The 18,319-nt window shown below is 36.7% G+C and overlaps 1 protein-coding gene across 4 annotated transcripts in view; it reads right to left on the bottom strand.

Annotated features, from left to right (window-relative positions):
- Positions 1-509: 509 nt before the first annotated feature.
- Positions 510-18,319, bottom strand: part of LOC309861359 (uncharacterized protein C5orf34) — a 34,444-nt gene continuing 16,634 nt past the window's right edge. For 2 of the 4 annotated variants that reach the window (XM_082724169.1, XM_082724170.1), the window contains exons 7-14: positions 15,190-15,281; positions 14,052-14,121; positions 13,669-13,704; positions 13,095-13,265; positions 12,599-12,693; positions 10,609-10,707; positions 6,066-6,106; positions 510-944 (exon numbers count right to left, since the gene is read on the bottom strand). In XM_082724169.1, coding sequence (XP_082580295.1) covers positions 751-944; positions 6,066-6,106; positions 10,609-10,707; positions 12,599-12,693; positions 13,095-13,265; positions 13,669-13,704; positions 14,052-14,121; positions 15,190-15,281 — 798 coding nt within the window. In that variant the 3' untranslated portion in view covers positions 510-750. The remainder of the gene's footprint in view (positions 945-6,065; positions 6,107-10,608; positions 10,708-12,598; positions 12,694-13,094; positions 13,266-13,668; positions 13,705-14,051; positions 14,122-15,189; positions 15,282-18,319) is intronic. The other 2 variants (XM_082724171.1, XM_082724172.1) reach the window with 1 other exon arrangement.

Genomic DNA, 18,319 nt, shown 5'->3' with positions numbered 1-18,319 from the left:
TCTGCTTGCTTGCTTCTTCTTCTCCTTGCTTCCTGTTGTTTCTTTCATGTCAAGAAACAGGTCTTTTCTAGAAATCGGAAGTTAATTAGAACATTTCTGCTATATTGGTCTAATCTTGAAGTCCCTTTAGATGTGTGGTTTTGTGTTTTCCCAATAAACAGCACTAGGTTGCAATAAACAGCATTTCTGATGAGCTATTTTAGTTTCACACACTTGTATAGCATAAAATTTTTTCAGATGTTCAAAAGAAATGAAAATATGAGACAATTCAGACAAAATTTAGTCTTTGCTGAAGAGCTCGATTCTTAGCTTGAAGCAATATTGTGTATACATATGTAAAGATCAAATTCTTTTGGTAGTTCTGTTGAATAGCAAATGACCAAATGCACACGATTCTGCATATTTAAAAAGAAAAAAAAAACCTTGAGGATTAATAGTAAATGTTCCATAAGATAAAACAGCAACTATAATTTTATAAAATGTTCTCATAAATCTGAAATCGGAAATTGTTCAAAATTCTAAAACACAGTTCTTTATTAATAAAGTACATTATAGATATTTTAAAATTTACAAGTTAGGTAACCTCCAAAGTTAAATATCATTTTTCATATAATCATTGCAAAGAAATAATATATACAATTGCAAAATATATAACATCGCAAAAAAGTAATACATATAATTTCTTGGCTTACTAATAATTTTATACTAGTCACTTGAAACAACATCCTTAAGGTATATAATAATTATTTTTCATCTTTTAGAACTTGATAGAAGACAGTCAATATCCTGAAGGATTTCAGAGGTTTTTTTCAATGCCACTGATACTCTCTTTTCATTAACTTCTTCCAGCAAGGTTTCTGGAGATTTTGATTCATAATGATCAGAAGACTGTTTGTTTTTTTTGTTAGATATCTGGTTTAGGATACCACTGTTCTCCAATAGCACTTAAGTTAAGCACTTAGTTAAGGAGTTTTCCCCTACATTTTTCTTATATAAGTACATTTAATTTCAGAAAGACTGGTCTTCATATTAAAATATTATTTCTCTGTGTGGAAGATCTCTAGGATCATAATAGATCTGGTACTTCAGAACTTATCAAGATCTACCCCTTAAAGATCATATGTAAGAGAGGAAGAAAGGAAAGAGAGTACATGTATTTGAATAAAGGTTTGGTGATAGGAGATAAAAGAACTAAATCTCAACATTTCTTTAGGTGAAGAGTGATACGGGAATAAAAGAATAAAAGTAACAGTGAGGAATATAAATAATCCGTGCAGTGTATTCTTAAAAAATTTTTAAGAGAGGGATGTGGGGGAGGGGCACAGGGAAAGAGAATCTTAAGCAGACTCCATGCCAGCACAGATCCTGATACAGGGATCAATCTCATAACCTGGAGATTATGACCTGAGGCGAAATCAAGAGCCAGACGCTTAACTGACTGACCCGCCCCACTCCCCAGCCCTGGCCCAGGCACTGATAGTGGGCATGGAACCTGCTTAAGATTCTCTCTCTCCCTCTGCCCCTCACCAGCATGAATGAATGAATGAATGAATGATACAGAGTGGAAAGAAACCTGTCCTCTGATGCAGAGCTACTTTATTATTTGAATAGAAATACAGAAATATCACAAGATAAAAGAAATTAGATGAATGGGGTAGGAATGTACAGAACAAAAGATTTCATAAGAAAAATGAGTCAAATTATATTCCAACAAATTGGACAACCTAGAAGAAACAGATTCCTAGAAACATACAACCTACCAAGACTGAATCTTAAGGGCGCCTGGGTGGCTCAGTTGGTTAAGCAACTGCCTTCGGCTCAGGTCACGGTCCCGGAGTCCTGGGATCAAGTCCCACATCGGACTCCCAGCTCCATGGGGAGTCTGCTTCTCCCTCTGACCTTCTCGCCTCTCATGCTCTCTCTCACTGTCTCTCTCTCAAATAAATAAATAAAATCTTTAAAAAAAAAAAAAAGACTGAATCTTAAAATAGAAAATCTGAACAGGCCAATCACTAATAAGGAAATTGAATCAGTAATCTAAAACCTCCCAACAAATAAGAGCCCAGTTGGTTTCACAGGTGAATTCCAACAAACATTTTTTTTTTTAAAGACTTTTATTTATTTATTTGACAGAGATCACAAGTAGGCAGAGAGGCAGGCAGAGAGAGAGGAAGGGAAGCAGGCCCCCTGCTGAGCAGAGAGCCCAATGTGGGACTCAATCCCAGGACCCTGAGATCATGACCTGAGCCGAAGGCAGCAGCTTAACCCACTGAGCCACCCAGGCGGCCCCCAACAAATATTTAATAAGAATATTAATCCCTCTCAAAGTCTTCCAAAAATACAAGAGGAAGGGATATGTCCAAACTCATTTTACAAATCCAGCATTACCCTAACAACCAAAACCAGATAAAAACACTACAAGAAAAAATTACAGGGGTGCCTGGCTGACTCAGAAAAGTATACGATCTTGGGGCGCCTGGGTGGCTCAGTGGGTTAAAGCCTCTGCTTTCAGCTCAGGTCATGATCCCAGGGTCCTGGGACCGAGCCCCACATCGGGCTCTCTGCTCAGCAGGGAGCCTGCTTCCTCCTCTCTCTCTGTCTGCCTCTCTGCCTACTTGTGATCTCTGTCTGTCAAATAAATAAATAAATCTTAAAAAAAAAAAAAAGAAAAGTATACGATCTTGATCTCAGGGTCATGTATTCAAGCCCCACACTGGGTGTAGAGGTTACTTTAAAAATAATTTTTAAAAAATGACAGGCCAATATCTCTGCTGAATATAGATGCAAAAGTCCTCAATAAAATATTAGCAAATGGTGGGACGCCTGGGTGGCTCAGTTGGTTAAGCAGCTGCCTTCGGCTCAGGTCATGATCCCAGCGTCCTGGGATCGAGTCCCACATCGGGCTCCTTGCTCCGCAGGGAGCCTGCTTCTCCCTCTGACTCTGCCTTCCACTCTGTCTGCCTGTGCTCACTTTCGCTCGCACTCTCTCTCTGACAAATAAATAAAATCTTAAAAAAAAAAAAAAACTTAAAAAAAAAATTAGCAAATGGAATGCAACAATACCTTAAAATGATCATACACCATGATCAAGTGAGATTTATTCTAGGAATGTAAGGATGGTTCAGCATATGAAAATCAATGTGATACACCATATTAACAAAATGGATAAAAATTATCTGATTATCTCAATAGATGCAGAAAAGTTCTCAACAAACTGGGTATAGAGGGGACTTACCTCATGATAATAAAGGCCATGTATGACTAGCCTAGAGCTAACATACTCAGTGGTAAAAAACTGAAAACTTTTCCTCTAAGATCAGGAATCAGATAAGGATGCCCACTATCGCCACTCTTATTCAACATACTGTCCTAACCTGAGCAATTAGGCAAAAAAAGAAAGAAAAGGCATCCAAATCAGAAAAGTAAAACTGTTTCTATTTGTAGATGCCATGATAATATACACAAAAGATCCTGAAGACGCCACCAAAAAAAACTCTCAGAACTAATAAATTCAGGGGCACCTGAATGGCTCAGTCAGTTAAGCGTCTGACTCTTGATTTTGGCTCAGGTCATGATCTCAGGGTTGTGAGATCGAGTCTTGTGTTGGGCTCCATGTGGGTGTGGAGCCTGCTTTAAATTCTCTCTCTCTCAGGGCACCTCAGGTCATGACCTTGGGATCAAGTCCTGCATTGAGCTTCCTGCTCAGTGGGAAGCCTACTTCTCCCTCTCCACCACTTGTCCTCTCATGCTCTCTCTCCTTCAAATAAAAAATTCTAAAATAAAATTCTCTCTCTCCCTCTTCCCTGCCCCTTCTCTCTCCCTCTTAAAAAAAAAAAACAAACCGGGACTCCTGGGTGGCTTAGTTGGTTAAGCAGCTGCCTTCAGCTCAGGTCAGGATCCCAGCATCCTGGGATAGAGTCCCACATCGGGCTCCTTGCTGGGCAGGGAGCCTGCTTCTACCTCTGCCTCTGCCTCTGCTCATTCTCTCTGACAAACAAATAAAATCTTAAAAAAAAGAAAACCAAACCCTAATAAATTCAGTAAAGTTTCAGGATATAAAATCAATTTATAAAAATCAATTGTATTTCTATAACTAATAACAAACTATCAAATTAAGAAAATAATCTCATTTATAATTATATCAGAATAAAACAACTAGGAATACATTTAAGCAAGGAGGTGAAAGATCTGTATACTGAAGACATTTATGATGAAAACTGAAGAAGACACAAATAAATGGAAAGATATTTTGTATTCATGAATTAGAAGAATTAATATTGTAAAAATGTCCATGCTAACCAAAGCAATCTACAAATTCAAAGCAATCCCTATTAAATTCCAAAAGCATTTTACAAAGAAATAGAACAATCCTAAAATTTCTGTGTAACCATAATAGAACCCAAATAGCTAGAACAACCTCTTTTTTTTTTTTTGGATTATTTATTTATTTATTTGACAGACATAGATCACAAGTAGGCAGAGAGGCAGGCGTGGGGAGAGGGGAAGCAGGCTCCCTACTGAGCAGAGAGCCTGATGTGGGGCTTGATCCCAGGACCCCAGGATCATGAGCTGAGCCAAAGGCAGAGGCTTTAACCCACTGAGCCACCCAGGTGGCCCTAGCCAGAACAGTCTCAAGAAAAACAAAGTTGGAGGCATCATGCTTCCTGATTTCAAACTATATCATGAAGTTACAGTAATCAAAACAGTATGGCATGGGCATAAAAAAAGATATAGAGATCAATGGACCATAATAGAGAGTCTAGAAATAAACCCACGGAGGCACTTGGGTGGCTCAGTCAGTTGAGCATCTGACTCTTGATTTTGGCTTAGGTCATGATCTCTGGGTCATGAGATCGAGCCCCACCACTGGGCTCTGTGCTCAGTATGGAGTTCTACTTGTCCCTCTCCTTCTGCTTCTCTCCCAGCCCGCATGCTCTCTTTCTCTGTGTCTCAATTAAAATCTTAAAAAAAAAAAGGAACCCAAGCATACATGGCCAATTAATTTACAACAAAGGAGCCAAGAATATACAATGGGGAAAAGATGGTCTTTTCAATAAGAGAAGTTGGGAAAACTGGATCCCTATCTTCCATCATACACAAAAATCAACTCAAAATGGACTGAAGACTTGAACATATGACCTGAAGTCATAAAACCCCTAGAAGAAAATGGGGGATAATCTCTTTGACATCTGTCTTGGCAGTGATTTTTTGGTTCTGATACCTAAAGCAAAGGCAAAAAAAGCAAAAATAAACAAATGGAAATGCATCAAACTAAAAAGCTTCTGCACATCGAAGGACACCATCAACAAAATGAAAAGACAATGTATGGAATCAGAGAATATATTTGAAATCATATATCTGATAAGAGGTTAATATGCAAAATACATAAAAAGCTCATACAATTAAACAGCAAAAAATTCTGATTAAAAAATGGTCAGAAAAACTAAATGGATATTTTCCCAAAGACCTACAAATTGTCAACAGGTATATGGAAGGGTGTTTATTATCACTAATCATTATGGAAATGCAAATCAAAACCACAGTGAGGTACTACCTTATACTTATTAGAACGGCTATTATCCAAAAGACAATAGATAATAAGCATTGGTGAGGATATGGAGAAAATTATATATAAGTGAAAAAGTCTCCGTAGGAGACCTAACCCTAGTTCATTGCCCTTTGCCCTATTTAAAATCATTCAAAAGTATAAATATTGAGGGGCCCCTGGGTGGCTCAGTGGGTTAAAGCCTCTGCCTTCTGCTCGGGTCATGATCTCAGGGTCCTGGGATCGAGCCCCACATCGGGCTCTCTGCTCAGCAGGGAGCCTGCTTCCTCCGCTCTCTCTGCCTGCCTCTCTGACTACTTGTAATCTTTATCAAATAAATAAATAAAATCTATAAAAAAAGTATAAATATTGACATGATGCACCTTCTATAGCTAAGATATATCTTAAATGTTATTCAAGAAAACTTCAGAATATATAATATAAAGCACAGACTCATGAATTAAGCCTAGAATGGAAAGGGAGTAATTATGCAGGACAATAAATTTAGTTTAAAGGATACAGTTAAACTTCTTTATTTTTTCAAGCTCAGAGGCCACAGACCTGTGCAAAAAGAAAAAGTAAGTTCATGATAGTTGTCTGATTCTTTTATAGCTACAATATTTCAAATAATCATACTTGATTTTTTTCATAAAGTTTAGAATTGTAGATAGAAGAGCCCAGAAGTTAAGAATTCTCTTTATAGGGACACCTGGCTGGCTCAGTCAGTAGAGTGTGTGACTCTTGATCTTGGGGCTGTAAGTTCAAGCCCCATGTGGGTGTAATTACTTAAAAATAAAATCTTAAAAAAAAAAAAAGAATTCTCTTTATATTGGCTTTATTTAGCAACACATCAACTTGACTCAACCGATACTTACTTGAGTGCTTTTAATGAATAAGGAAAACGAATAAAAGTCCCCACCTCGAGGACTTTTAAATTAAGTACTGACATTTGAAGGTAATGGGCATTCTTGCTAAAACTCTTTTTTTTTTTTTTAATAACCCATTTTTTCTATTTATCTGAAACAGTAAAAAAAAAAAAAGGTACACTTTGGAAATTCAGTGGTACAAGGTACACTACCATAACCTGAGGGACATTGCATAGTTAATAAAGAAAGGAAATAAAAAGGGGGAAAAGTTTCCTGGTTTGAGACACTGTATTACCTAATTTTACCTGCTCAAACAGACCATTGGCAAATATTAGGTCAAAAACTGCTAACATCCATAAAAAGGTAGCTTTCTCACTAAAATGCAAGAATTTAAAAGATCGGTATCTAACCAAAGAAAAGAGAAAAGCAAACTAGAATGAAATCCTAGATATCACATCAAAAAATAAAATAAATACAATAAGCATAAAATAAAATCAGAGCTTTTTGTTTGGGCCTTCATATTCTGCTCCCTCTCCCATATGCTGCTGGAGTGCCAGGCCCCATTCCTTTAGGAACCTGTCCACCCACAGGTCCTGTTGGCTATAACTTTTTAATACTAACCTGGCATAACCTCTGCTTTGCTCCTCAAAGTTTAGTCAAACTTTAAAAACCTACTAAAATTAGGAGTGCCTGGGTGGCTCAGTCAGTTAAGCAGCCAACCCTTGATTTCGGCTCAGGTCATGATCTCAGGGTTGGGGGGTTGGAGCCCTGCATCAGGCTCCATGCTCAGTAGGGGGTCTGCTTGTTCCTCTCCCTCCTCCTCTGCCCCCTTCCCACACTTGCACATGTGTACATGGACGTACTCTCTCCCCTCTCTCTCACATAAATAAATACATCTAAAAAAAAAACTAGTAAAATCCTATCACTTCTATGAAAGGAGTGCTCCCTCCTTTGAATTCCTATAGCCTTATGTTAACTAATCACATACTGATTTGCCAATACCTTCTCTTGAACTCTTTAATTTTCTGATCTTCATACCTAGATTGTCTTTTCCAGGAGAAAAGATGTTTTTGTTCTTCTTCTGTACTTTGCACATATAATGAGACCTCATTTATATGGAACTCTTCAGAAAGAGATAATTTTGGAGAGCTAAGCTTTTACACAGTTGAATTAAGTGTCAAAACACAGTAAGTCTTTCCTTCCTTCCTCCCTCCCTCTCTCCCTTCCTCCCTTCTTTCCTTCCTTTCTTCCTTTCTCTTTCCCTCCTTCTTTCCCTTTTCTTTCCTCTCTTCTCTTCCTCCTTCCCTCCCTCCCTTCCTCCCTTCCTTTAGAGAAGGAGAAGGTGGGTGGCAGAGGGAGAGAAAGAATCTTAAGCAGGCTCCATGCCTAACACGGAGTCCCATACGGGGCTCGATCTCAGAACCCTAAGATCATGATCTGAGCCAAAATCAAGAGTTAAATACTTAACTGACTGAGCCACCCAGGTGCCCCAAAAACATAGTAAATAGTTCTTATTAAATTTATTCTGGAATAGACTACTTACTGTTTTCTTAAACACAATATACTAAACATACTAAACATTCTCTTCTCCTTGATTGGAATGGTTAACACGATGAACATTAACCCTTAAACCATGTTCCACAGAAACAGACATTGGAGCAAATGGTGCAGGGCAGAGGGCTAAATTTGTACAACTTCAGAAGACTCTTTTACGTGTGTGGTCTTTCTTTTTCCTCATTAAGCTAGAAGGAAATATGAGTAGTGGACACAACCAGGAAATAGTGTAACTCAACTAGCTCTCTGCAAAATTAATGAGGACTTTAATATCTAAAAGACCTGTCTATTCGAGTCTCTAGAATAGTCTTCACAGTTCACAAAGGGGTACAGAACTTATCTTCTTACTGGCTTTACTACAGAGGGACACATACACCTCCTTGTCAACTTGCTCTCATTCCTTGTACTCCAGCCTATGGATGGAGAATGAAAGAGATCTCGCAACACTTTAAGCATCTGTGGTGAAGACTTGGATATGATTTACTCCAAAGCCTGCTGATTCTTCATCATTGCAAAACACTTTTCTCCCCCTACACAGGACATATTTTCCTGGCCATAAGCAAACAATACAAACTACCTTTAATGCTGTTGCTCATATGATGAACCAACTTCTTGTGAACTATCTGCTGTTCAATGTTTTGACTAGCATCCCTATTAAAAAGTTGAATCAGTAAATTAATAATAGGAGATGAGTTGGGAAACAAATACTGAAATGAATTCTGGTAGCTCTTCATTGCGCAATCCATTCTCTGCCTTCAGCCCCCCTTCCTTGACAAGAAAACAAATCACAGTGGAGATGTCTTGGGCTTTGCGAGGGAAATGGAGCTAGCTACTGTCAGGGGCTGCTTCTCCTCTCTCTACTCTTCCTCGGTTCCTCTGTTTTTCTGCTGCTCCTCGCTGCTTCCCCCCAGAGCTACTATCACCAGTATGCACTTCCCTCAAGCCCTCACTTTGCATCTGTCCCAACAGTTACCCTCTTCAAAGCCTTCCTATGAAAAGGCTAGCATCTTGAAACCTTGCAAGCTGAGCAATGATGAAGTGACCAATCTTATAGTCATACACAATTTCCCTTTCATCCCAACTACATTTTTTGGCCAGCTACTTGGGCAACTCTTCTGCTCCCAAATGGGCTGTAGCTGAAGAATGGAAGATCTGGAAAGCTGAATCCTTAGGATACCTAAGTCATTCCAATAACATCTACTGATTTGATTTGTATCTCTTTCTCTAAGTAATGTAGGAAAAGGTGATAAGAATCAGGCTTAATGTTTATATTTTTTTCACCATGCAATGCTAAGATACCTTACAAACTACCTTAAAGCTTCCTAAATTATTCCTGGTATCCCTCTTTTCCAACACAGGCTTCCTCCACTATCCAAAAGTACAGAGTTCCTAAGAAAACTATCATACACTGAAATGGCATAAAGTTGAAAAACAATTACCACTAATATTTATGGACAATTTTTTTACCTTTCCCACACCCAAAAAATAACCTCTCTTGGGCCTTTTTTTGAGACCTGAGGACTTACCTTGCTGATGGATGCACAAAATAAATTGAGAGAAAGCACAGAGGCTCCCAGGCACAATGAAAGCTCTGGTGGCTTGAAGCTGAGCGGCTGAGTGTAGTTCTCAGGGAAGGAGCTCAGAGTTGCCACTCTCCCGGCTCGGGGTACAAGCTGCCTCTATAAGAGCTTGCGGCAAAATACTGAATGCTATTTTCACTTTTTGCCTTTTTTCTTAAAACCGAAAATCATTTTCGGATTTCTTTTGGTCGGCAAAAAATACCCCCATCCAAGTACTAACAGGGCCCCACCCTGCTTAGCTTCTGAGATCAGACAAGCTCAGGCGTGTTCAGCGTGGTGGATCTGGAGAAAACCGGGAACAAACTGATGGAGGTCTTTCGTAAAAGTGCAGAGGTGTAATAACACAAACTTTCGAAAAGCGGGGGTACCTGTGTACTCAGATTATCTGCTCACTGATACTAACCTTCCTAATGACATTTCTGCCATTCGTTCTACTTAGGAACTAGTAATTCCATCAAGTCTGAGATCCTCTACTGATCACAAGATCCATTCCTATCCATCGAACAGATTGCATCTGCTCCATAAAAACTGTTTTCTTCCTGTCTTCACAGGACAAAATATGTTTTTTACCTCTGCCCTTGCTCCCTCCCTGAAATGTCTTAACTTCCCTAAATATTCCTTTGAAGCCCAATCCCCTGCACACTGAAAGGCACACAAGAGGGACTAAAATACTTTATTTGTTGATTTTCCAATTAATATGGGAGAGGTAATTAATACGATAGAAATGATTTCAAAATCAACTTTTTCTGAAAGTTTATTATGTTAGTCAACATTTTACTTCTCTTAATATTACTAAAATTTTTTAAAACACCTTTAAATTTTTCCATCAAGTTTTCAGGATGAATTTATCACATTAAAGGAGTCACACATTTTGATATGAAATTTTTAATGCAATTTTCTGACCTTCAGATAAAATATGATGAAATGTAACAAATATCTGACTAAAGATAAATTATTTTCAAGCTTAAGTTATCAGGAAGTCTTAGAGTTTACCATTTGATGTTTTTAATTTTTGTGTCTCTCCTACACAGATGAAATTTAAAAATTTAAAATTTATACATACCAGTTTTCTTCAACAAGAGAAGATGAAGGATGTGTGGGCATCTCTCTCTGACTAGTCTTGGTCAATCTTCTGCACCATGATATAACTGCTGTCACATATCTAGGTTGAAAACATTAAAAGAAATATTTGAAAAATGAGCATGTGTAATGTTATAAAAGCATTTTTTAGAAAGGAAAAATTATTAAGACAATTTGGGGGAAAAGGATAAATTCCCAAGTGGGCAATTTTTTGAATCTTTTTAAAACGAAATGGAAAAGGCAAGTTTTTTTCATTATTCATCAAGGATAAAATGATTTACTCATAGTTATGATTAATAAAGATGAGATTTAAGAATAAGAACAAAGTGATACTTGGATTTCACTCAAAATTCAAATTTAAATGTCTAAAGTCTCCTTTTAGTTTTACAAAGTAAAATGAGTTTCATTATGTTTTATAATGAAAATGTCTTTACACATTAAGACAAGTGAGCATTTGCTTTCTAAAATTAAAAAAAAATAAAGAAACCCACCAAAAATAAAAAAATAAAATTTAAACCAGAACACACCCATTAATATATAATTTATACATTATAAATGTATAATTATAATTACATATTTTATATAAATTTATTAAAATTATTTAAAGTAAATATAATTATATTTATATATAAATAAATATATATTTATTTATATTTATATATTTATATATATAATTATATTTACTTTAAATATAAAAATATAATTATATTTATATATAAATATAATTTATATATAATATATATATATATAATTATAACCAAAACACACCCATAAATTTATAATTTATACATTCTAAATGTTTAATTATATATAACTCACTGAATATACAAAACAAGTATCAAGGTTAATAAAATGATCTGAAGTGATGAGCTGAAACAAATAGTAATGTTTGCCAAATGCTGTAGTTTTTTTAAAAAGATTTCTTTATTTTAGACAGAGAGAGTATATACTTGGGTGCGCATGCAACCAGAGGGAGGGGAAGGGCTGAGGGAGAGGAAGAGAATTTCAAGCAGACTTGGGGCTTGATCCCACAACCCCAAGATCATGACCTTCGCCAAAATCAAGAGTCAGACGCTTCACCAACTGAACCACATAGGGGCCCTAAGACACTAAATTTTTGATGCAAATTACTTAAGCCAGCAATAAATACTGGAGCATTTAGACCAAAATGCAATAAATCCCAACAGAAAAATAAATTCGTGAGGTAAAGAAAGCAATTCTTTTGTGAATATTCTCAAGTAAAATCAGTAACATGTCTAGAATGTTCAAGTTGACTGATTATAACAAATTACATAAACCAAAAGCAAAAAAAAATTCATAAAAAGCTGATTTCAAGAGTCTTCTCCATCTTCAGCATCAGCGAATTAATTTTATTCCACTTTATAGAAATATACTTAAGTTTAGTTATTTGTGTAAACCTTACCTCAAATTGGCTAAGGGGTTAATTAATTGGTAACACAGTTTTCCACAGTCCAATTTCCACAGCAAGTCAGTTATACTGAAAACATTTATTTTGACAAACCACTTGAATACAAATGGAAATGATTAAAGCTGACTTGATTTATTTAGTTATGCTAGATGCCAGTATTATTGTAAGTTCTGAAACCTGCTGGAATAACATCATGCACATTATCTACCTGGAAAAACTAAAAATATCTATAACATTTAAATAATGTTTATATGCTTCCCCTCTAAGAGGAAAAGTTATTACTATCATAAAAATAATTTTTAGGGGCACTTGGGTGGCTCAGTAGGTTAAGCCTCTGCCTTCGGCTCAGGTCATGATCCCAGGGTCCTGGGATCAAGCCCCGAGTAGGGCTCTTTGCTCAGCAGGGGGCCTGCTTTCCCCTCTTTCTCTCCCTGCCACTCCCCCTGCTTGTTCTCTCTCATTCTCTCTGTCTCTGTCAAATAAATAAAATCTTTTTTAAAAAAAGGGGAGGGTGGGGAGAATTTTTAAAACTGCTTTTCAGTACCTTTCATATGGTCCAGGATGTTCAATCTGAATTAACTGATCTTGTCCATCAGGAAAAGTTAACCTACCCCAACCTAAGTTGAGACCTTGATCTACCTTAAGAAACAAGGAGGAAAGGTAAATTTTATAATTTCAAAACTGAAACAAACATAAAACGCAACAAAAGCCTCTCTAATTTATCAACTTAAAAAATAGTAAGTAGATGAATCATTAAAACTTTATTTTAATTAATTTAAAATTATCTTTTACAAGGATTTTGGTATTATTTAACCACTCCTCTATACCAGTCCTTCTCTATATAATCAGTTACCTTTATAAGAATGATTATTTGTCATCCTTTCTGGTTTTTGCTAGGAAATCCAATGAGATTACTAAAACATCTTAATGGATTTTACACTTCAAAAAATAAATTGAAATAGTATGGTACTTTATTTTCTTTGTTCTATTTTCACAGGTTAAAAAAATGAAAAATAGATTTCAGTCTGAAATATAATCACCTGTCTCTTTTCAATAAAAGAGCTGAAATTCCAATTTAGGGTTAGAGTAATGCCATCTAAAAAGAGAGCATGTACTTTGTCGTCGGAGTATGCAAGAAATCTTCCCACGCTGGGTATGAGTGATTCTCTCAAAATCAAAGGCAGTATATTGTTATCCTTTATCCCAGGTACCTAAAACCAAGTTAATAAAAATAGCAGGAAAGAGAGTTATCCATTATTAACTTAAATAATTACAAAACTCTGAAGTAACTTTATTCAGAAGTTGGATACTATAGAATCCTTACATATATTTTCACTTTTCCAGAAGTGGATACCCAAATTAGTCTAGGACAAGCAGATTAAGTTCTATTATCTTTGGAAAGTCACGGTTCTGCTGAATTTTACGTAGAACACAGAAAACCATTAGGAACTACAGCAACATATATAGTTTTGTAACTAAATTAGTACAGATACAGAGATCAAAGTCTGAGAATCATTTCCTTTAGGTCAATGTTAAAGAATTTACTTTTACAGTTATGCAAAAACAATAGAATACTGTAATATCATAATTTAAAATAACTACGTTTCCACATACTTCAAATCCAATCAAGTCGCCTGCCCTCTTTCTCCACTAAGAAAAAAGAAACACAAATTACAAAGTATAACATAAAAGCTGGACTTTGCAGAGTTTTTCTAGTAAGTGGATATTTTTCTTAATAAAGCAATATTAATGTTACAAAGAATTTCTCACTTGACTTAGATGAAAGTAACTTGAACTTAGAGGTATGTATGCAAGCAATAAAACAATTTTTAAAATCTTGCTTTTAAAATAATTTTAAGGGGCCCCTGGCTGTCTCAGTCAGTGGAGCATGTGACCACTTGATCTCAGGATTGTGAGTTCAGGCCCTAAACTGGGTATAGAGATTACTTAAAAATAAAAATATTTAAAATAGTACTAAGAATAATAATTTTAGATACCATTTTCCAGCAGCATATATGATAATTATGGCTTAAAGAAAGTCTTGTCTTGGTACAATGTTGAAGAATTCTGTGAACATGAAAAACAGTTCTTAAACATTTGCAAATAATGGCATTTTCCAATTCTAGCAATGCATTCTCAATACTCTATGACATGTTAGGCAAGTAAATTTCCATTTCCACTAAATTTCATTTCCACAAAAATATGTTCAGAACACTTTTCGTCCAGAAATCCTCTATTCCCCTGGAAGGGGGTTGCTTTCTTTTGTGTTAATCTTACATAGTTAAGGTTACTCCTCTGATTTTTTTTTTAGCAATGAAATGACTCCAAATGGAGAGAATTTTCAGGTGTTCCTTTCTATTGTCTCAGAGTGCTAGGGAGGTGGATCAACTGTCTGTGGGAAATCAAATTACCAATCTTGCTCTTTCAAATCTAGCTTGGAAGTTGCTTAGACATTTGTGAAAATAATGGGTGGCTCAGTGGGTTAAAGCCTCTGCCTTTGGCTCAGGTCATGATTGCAGGGTCCTGTTACTGAGCCCCACATCAGGCTCTCTGCTCAGTGGGGAACCTGCTTCCTCCTCTCTCTCTCTCTCTCTGCCTGCCTCTCTGCCTACTTGTGATCTCTGTCTGTCTAATAAATAAATAAAATCTTTAAAAAAATAATTTAATCCAACAATACACTTTCATGGTTCTAACTGCCACAGGTTAGTTAGTAGAATTTTAAAAACATATGAGCCAAAGTACCAAACTACACTTCATTTTCAGACTCTCTATTACTCTGAAGATAAAAAAGCATGAAAATGCAAAAGGCACCATGAAATCCTCAGCTGATTCCAAGGCACAATGACGATGCACTCACTGCACTCACCCAGAGAAAAGGCACCATTTCCTACTACCACTTGTTTGCCATATTTGGATGTTTCTCCATATTTAATTTCAAATTTCAAAGCCAGAAGTACTCTCAAAATGATGTGATTACCTTACTTTATAAATGAAGAGACCAGAAAAACTGACCAATTTCACCAAAACACTTACTTCCACTGTATCTACAAATTCTTAATCAACCCTAACCACCAGAAAATGTATCAGGATTCTCAAACACAAAACACATGAGTCAGTTGAATGTGAAGAACCTACCTGGTTGCCTGTTTAATTAGAGAACACACAGAGAACAGACTTCCTGGTCTATCAGGAGGAAGGTTATTTACTGAATAAGTTTTCTCTTCTCTCTGAAAATTAATTTAAAATCAAATAGCTCAATAATAAATCCTGGCCATTATTAATTAACTATTTTTTTTCAGTTTTATATTTTTTTGTGACAAGACAAGCAGTTATTTTAACTTCATCAAAAGCCCTTAAAAGGTATATTTTTAAAGGTATTTTATGCTTTTCCTTTTTTCTCCATTTTTTAAAGTCTAGCTTTCATCCTGGAGAGTTACAAAAGTTGCATTCTAATGCCCTATAATTTACTGCACACTTTAAATTTTGACTTAATATGACAACCACATTAATTTTGCTACACATTAGCAGAAAACTTATCATATAAGTTACCCCTTTACCCCTCAGAACAAAAGGGGGAAAAAAAGCCTATACAGGTTTTAAAAAACTATTTTAGTTGAACAAATAAATAATTTTATTATATTTTATTAATGGAAGAACTATTGCTACAATTTGTGGAAGACAATTTGTGTATTCCTTATAAGTTCAGCTTCTTGAATTGAAAAAAAAATTTTGTTATTTCCTCTGAATTCCCTCTTTCTCAGACTCATTAATATTTGTGTTTTCCCGGGGTTCTGTATTCAGCCTTGTTTTCTGATTTCCTGACTCTTCCTGGGTAATCCCAGCAGAGTCCAAAGTTGTGTGCATAATAAATATAATATCAACAGCTAACATTTATTAAACATATACTATATGCTAGGTGCTATGCTATGTAATGTACATGGTTTATTTCATTTACTCCTCAACAACTCTGAGATAAGAACTATTAATACCTATTTTTTTTTTTTTTTTTAGATAAGGAAACTGAAATATGAGGGCTAAGAAGTAGCGCAGATCATGGGGCACCAGGGTGGCTCAGTGGGTTAAAGCCTCTGCCTTCCGCTCGGGTCATGATCTCAGGGTCCTGGGATTGAGCCCCGCATCGAGCCCCGCATCAGGCTCTCTGCTCAGCAGGGAGCCTGCTTCCTCCTTTCTGTCTCTGCCTGCCTCTCTGCTTACTTGTGATCTCTATCTGTCAAATAAATAAATTAAAAAAAAAAAAAAAGAAGTAGCACAGATCTAATTTGAACCACAAAAGAATATAGCCCATCCATACTTTACCATCAGTGAGAGAAGATGGGCTTTGAAGTTAAAACAAAGCTGAATTCAAATCACAGGTATGTCTCTTACTAACTGTAATGACAGGCAGGTTTATGTAACTTTTTTTTTTAAGATTTTATCCATTAATTCATTTAAGAGAAAGAGAGTGCACGGAGCAGGGACTGGCGGCGGGCATTGTTGGGAGAAGGAGGAGGAAGAATCTGGAGCAGACTCCACAGTAAGTAGGAGCCCCACACAGGCAGGTTCAATCTCACAACCAGGAGAGAAGACTACCACCCCAGCTGAAACCAAGAGTTGGAGGCCCAACTGATTGAGCCACTCAGGTGCCCCTTATGCAGACTTTTATAAACCAGGACGCCTATAACCTATGAAATGAGGATACTACCTACCATCTGGACTGAGGATCAATGATATAATTCATAGATAAAGCACCCAGGGCAGAATTTAGTATATAGTAGATAGTCAAAAAATAGTCCCTCCTCTTTTATCCTGGACAGTAGACTGGAGTGTCTAAACCTCTACTAAGCCTCTCCACTGGATATCTCACTTTGACATGTAAAAAATGGAATGAACTTCATTTCAAAATCCGCATTTTCTCCTTCTATACTTCATAGATACCTGTGGTGTATTCTCTCTACCTGGAACTCGTTCTCTCCTCCATCATTTCCCTTAATCTAACTCCTACTTTCCCTTCCTCTCAGGGAAGCCATTACTGAGGTCCACAGACTAGGTGAAACCTAGTTATGTCCACAAGCACAGTACCCTCCACTCTAGCTTCTTGGTTTTCATTATGATTTCAACTTAATACAGTTTTACTTAATGTCTTTCCTGCTAGGATAGAACTTCATGAAGCTAGAGGCTGTGTCTGTTTTGCTGACCTCTGTATCCCCAGCAATGTGCTAAGGCACATGATAGACACTCAAACTATTGGATTTTAACTATTTATATCTTTCTCTATTGGATACTGAGTTCCTTGAGAGTTCTTGTTTTGTTTTTGTTTTTTATGATTTTATGTATTTATTTGTCAGAGACAGAGAGAGGAAGAAAGAGCACAAGCAGGGTAAGAAGTAGAAGGAGAGGGAGAAGCAGGCTCCCTGCTGAGCAAGAAGCCTGATACAGGACTCTATCCCAGAACCCTGGGATCATGACCAGAGCCAAAGGCAGACACTTAATGGACTGAGCCACCCAAGCATCCCAAGAGTTCTTGTCTTTTCTACTCCTCTATTTCCTCAATTCTAAGATGCTCATTTTTCATAATTTAACAACTCTGAAATCTGGATACACCTTATAATTAAGAGTATCTTACTCTTAGGCAAATGGAGTTGAGATCTAATAGAATTTAAATGTTTTATTGATATCTCCTGGTAAGATCGAAAAGCAGCCATCATCAAAACAACTTAGATTTGATAAAATTTTGGCTTAATAATGTGCTTGGCACCACCACTCACTGATTTATTCAATAATCTGTCATCATTTTTAACTCCTTCCTCATCCCCGCTATCCAGTCAGTCATCAGTTCTGTTTCCTTAATATTTCTTGTGTCCATTCCCATTACCATCATTCTCATTACCACTGCCTAGTCCTCATACTTTCTTCCCTGAACTGCTAAACATATCTCCTACCTGGTCTACCTCTTCCCCACCCCAGTTTATCTTCCTCTGAAACGACCTAACAAAAATAGGATGCCATTTCCCAACTTAAATCCTTCAGTGGCTCTGCAAAAACAATATGGTTTCCCATGCCCCACTTATGAGCTGGCCCAACTTCGTGGTTTAGTCTTTTCCCTGGACATTCCCCCCAACATTAGATCTCTCTAGCATTCTGTCTATGTATAGCATTTTCATTTCCTTCAGCACTCCCCACTCGCCCCAGCCTCTAGTTAGGTGACGTTTATCTATCTTTTTCATGCTCTAGCAGTAAAGGTGTGTTGAACAAGACAGGGCTTACT

Source organism: Mustela nivalis (assembly GCF_964662115.1).
Source record: "Mustela nivalis genome assembly, chromosome: 3".
NCBI classification, from domain to species: Eukaryota; Metazoa; Chordata; class Mammalia; order Carnivora; family Mustelidae; genus Mustela; species Mustela nivalis.
The sequence above is the reverse complement of the archived record's forward strand: the minus strand, read 5'-3'. Positions and strand labels throughout refer to the sequence as shown.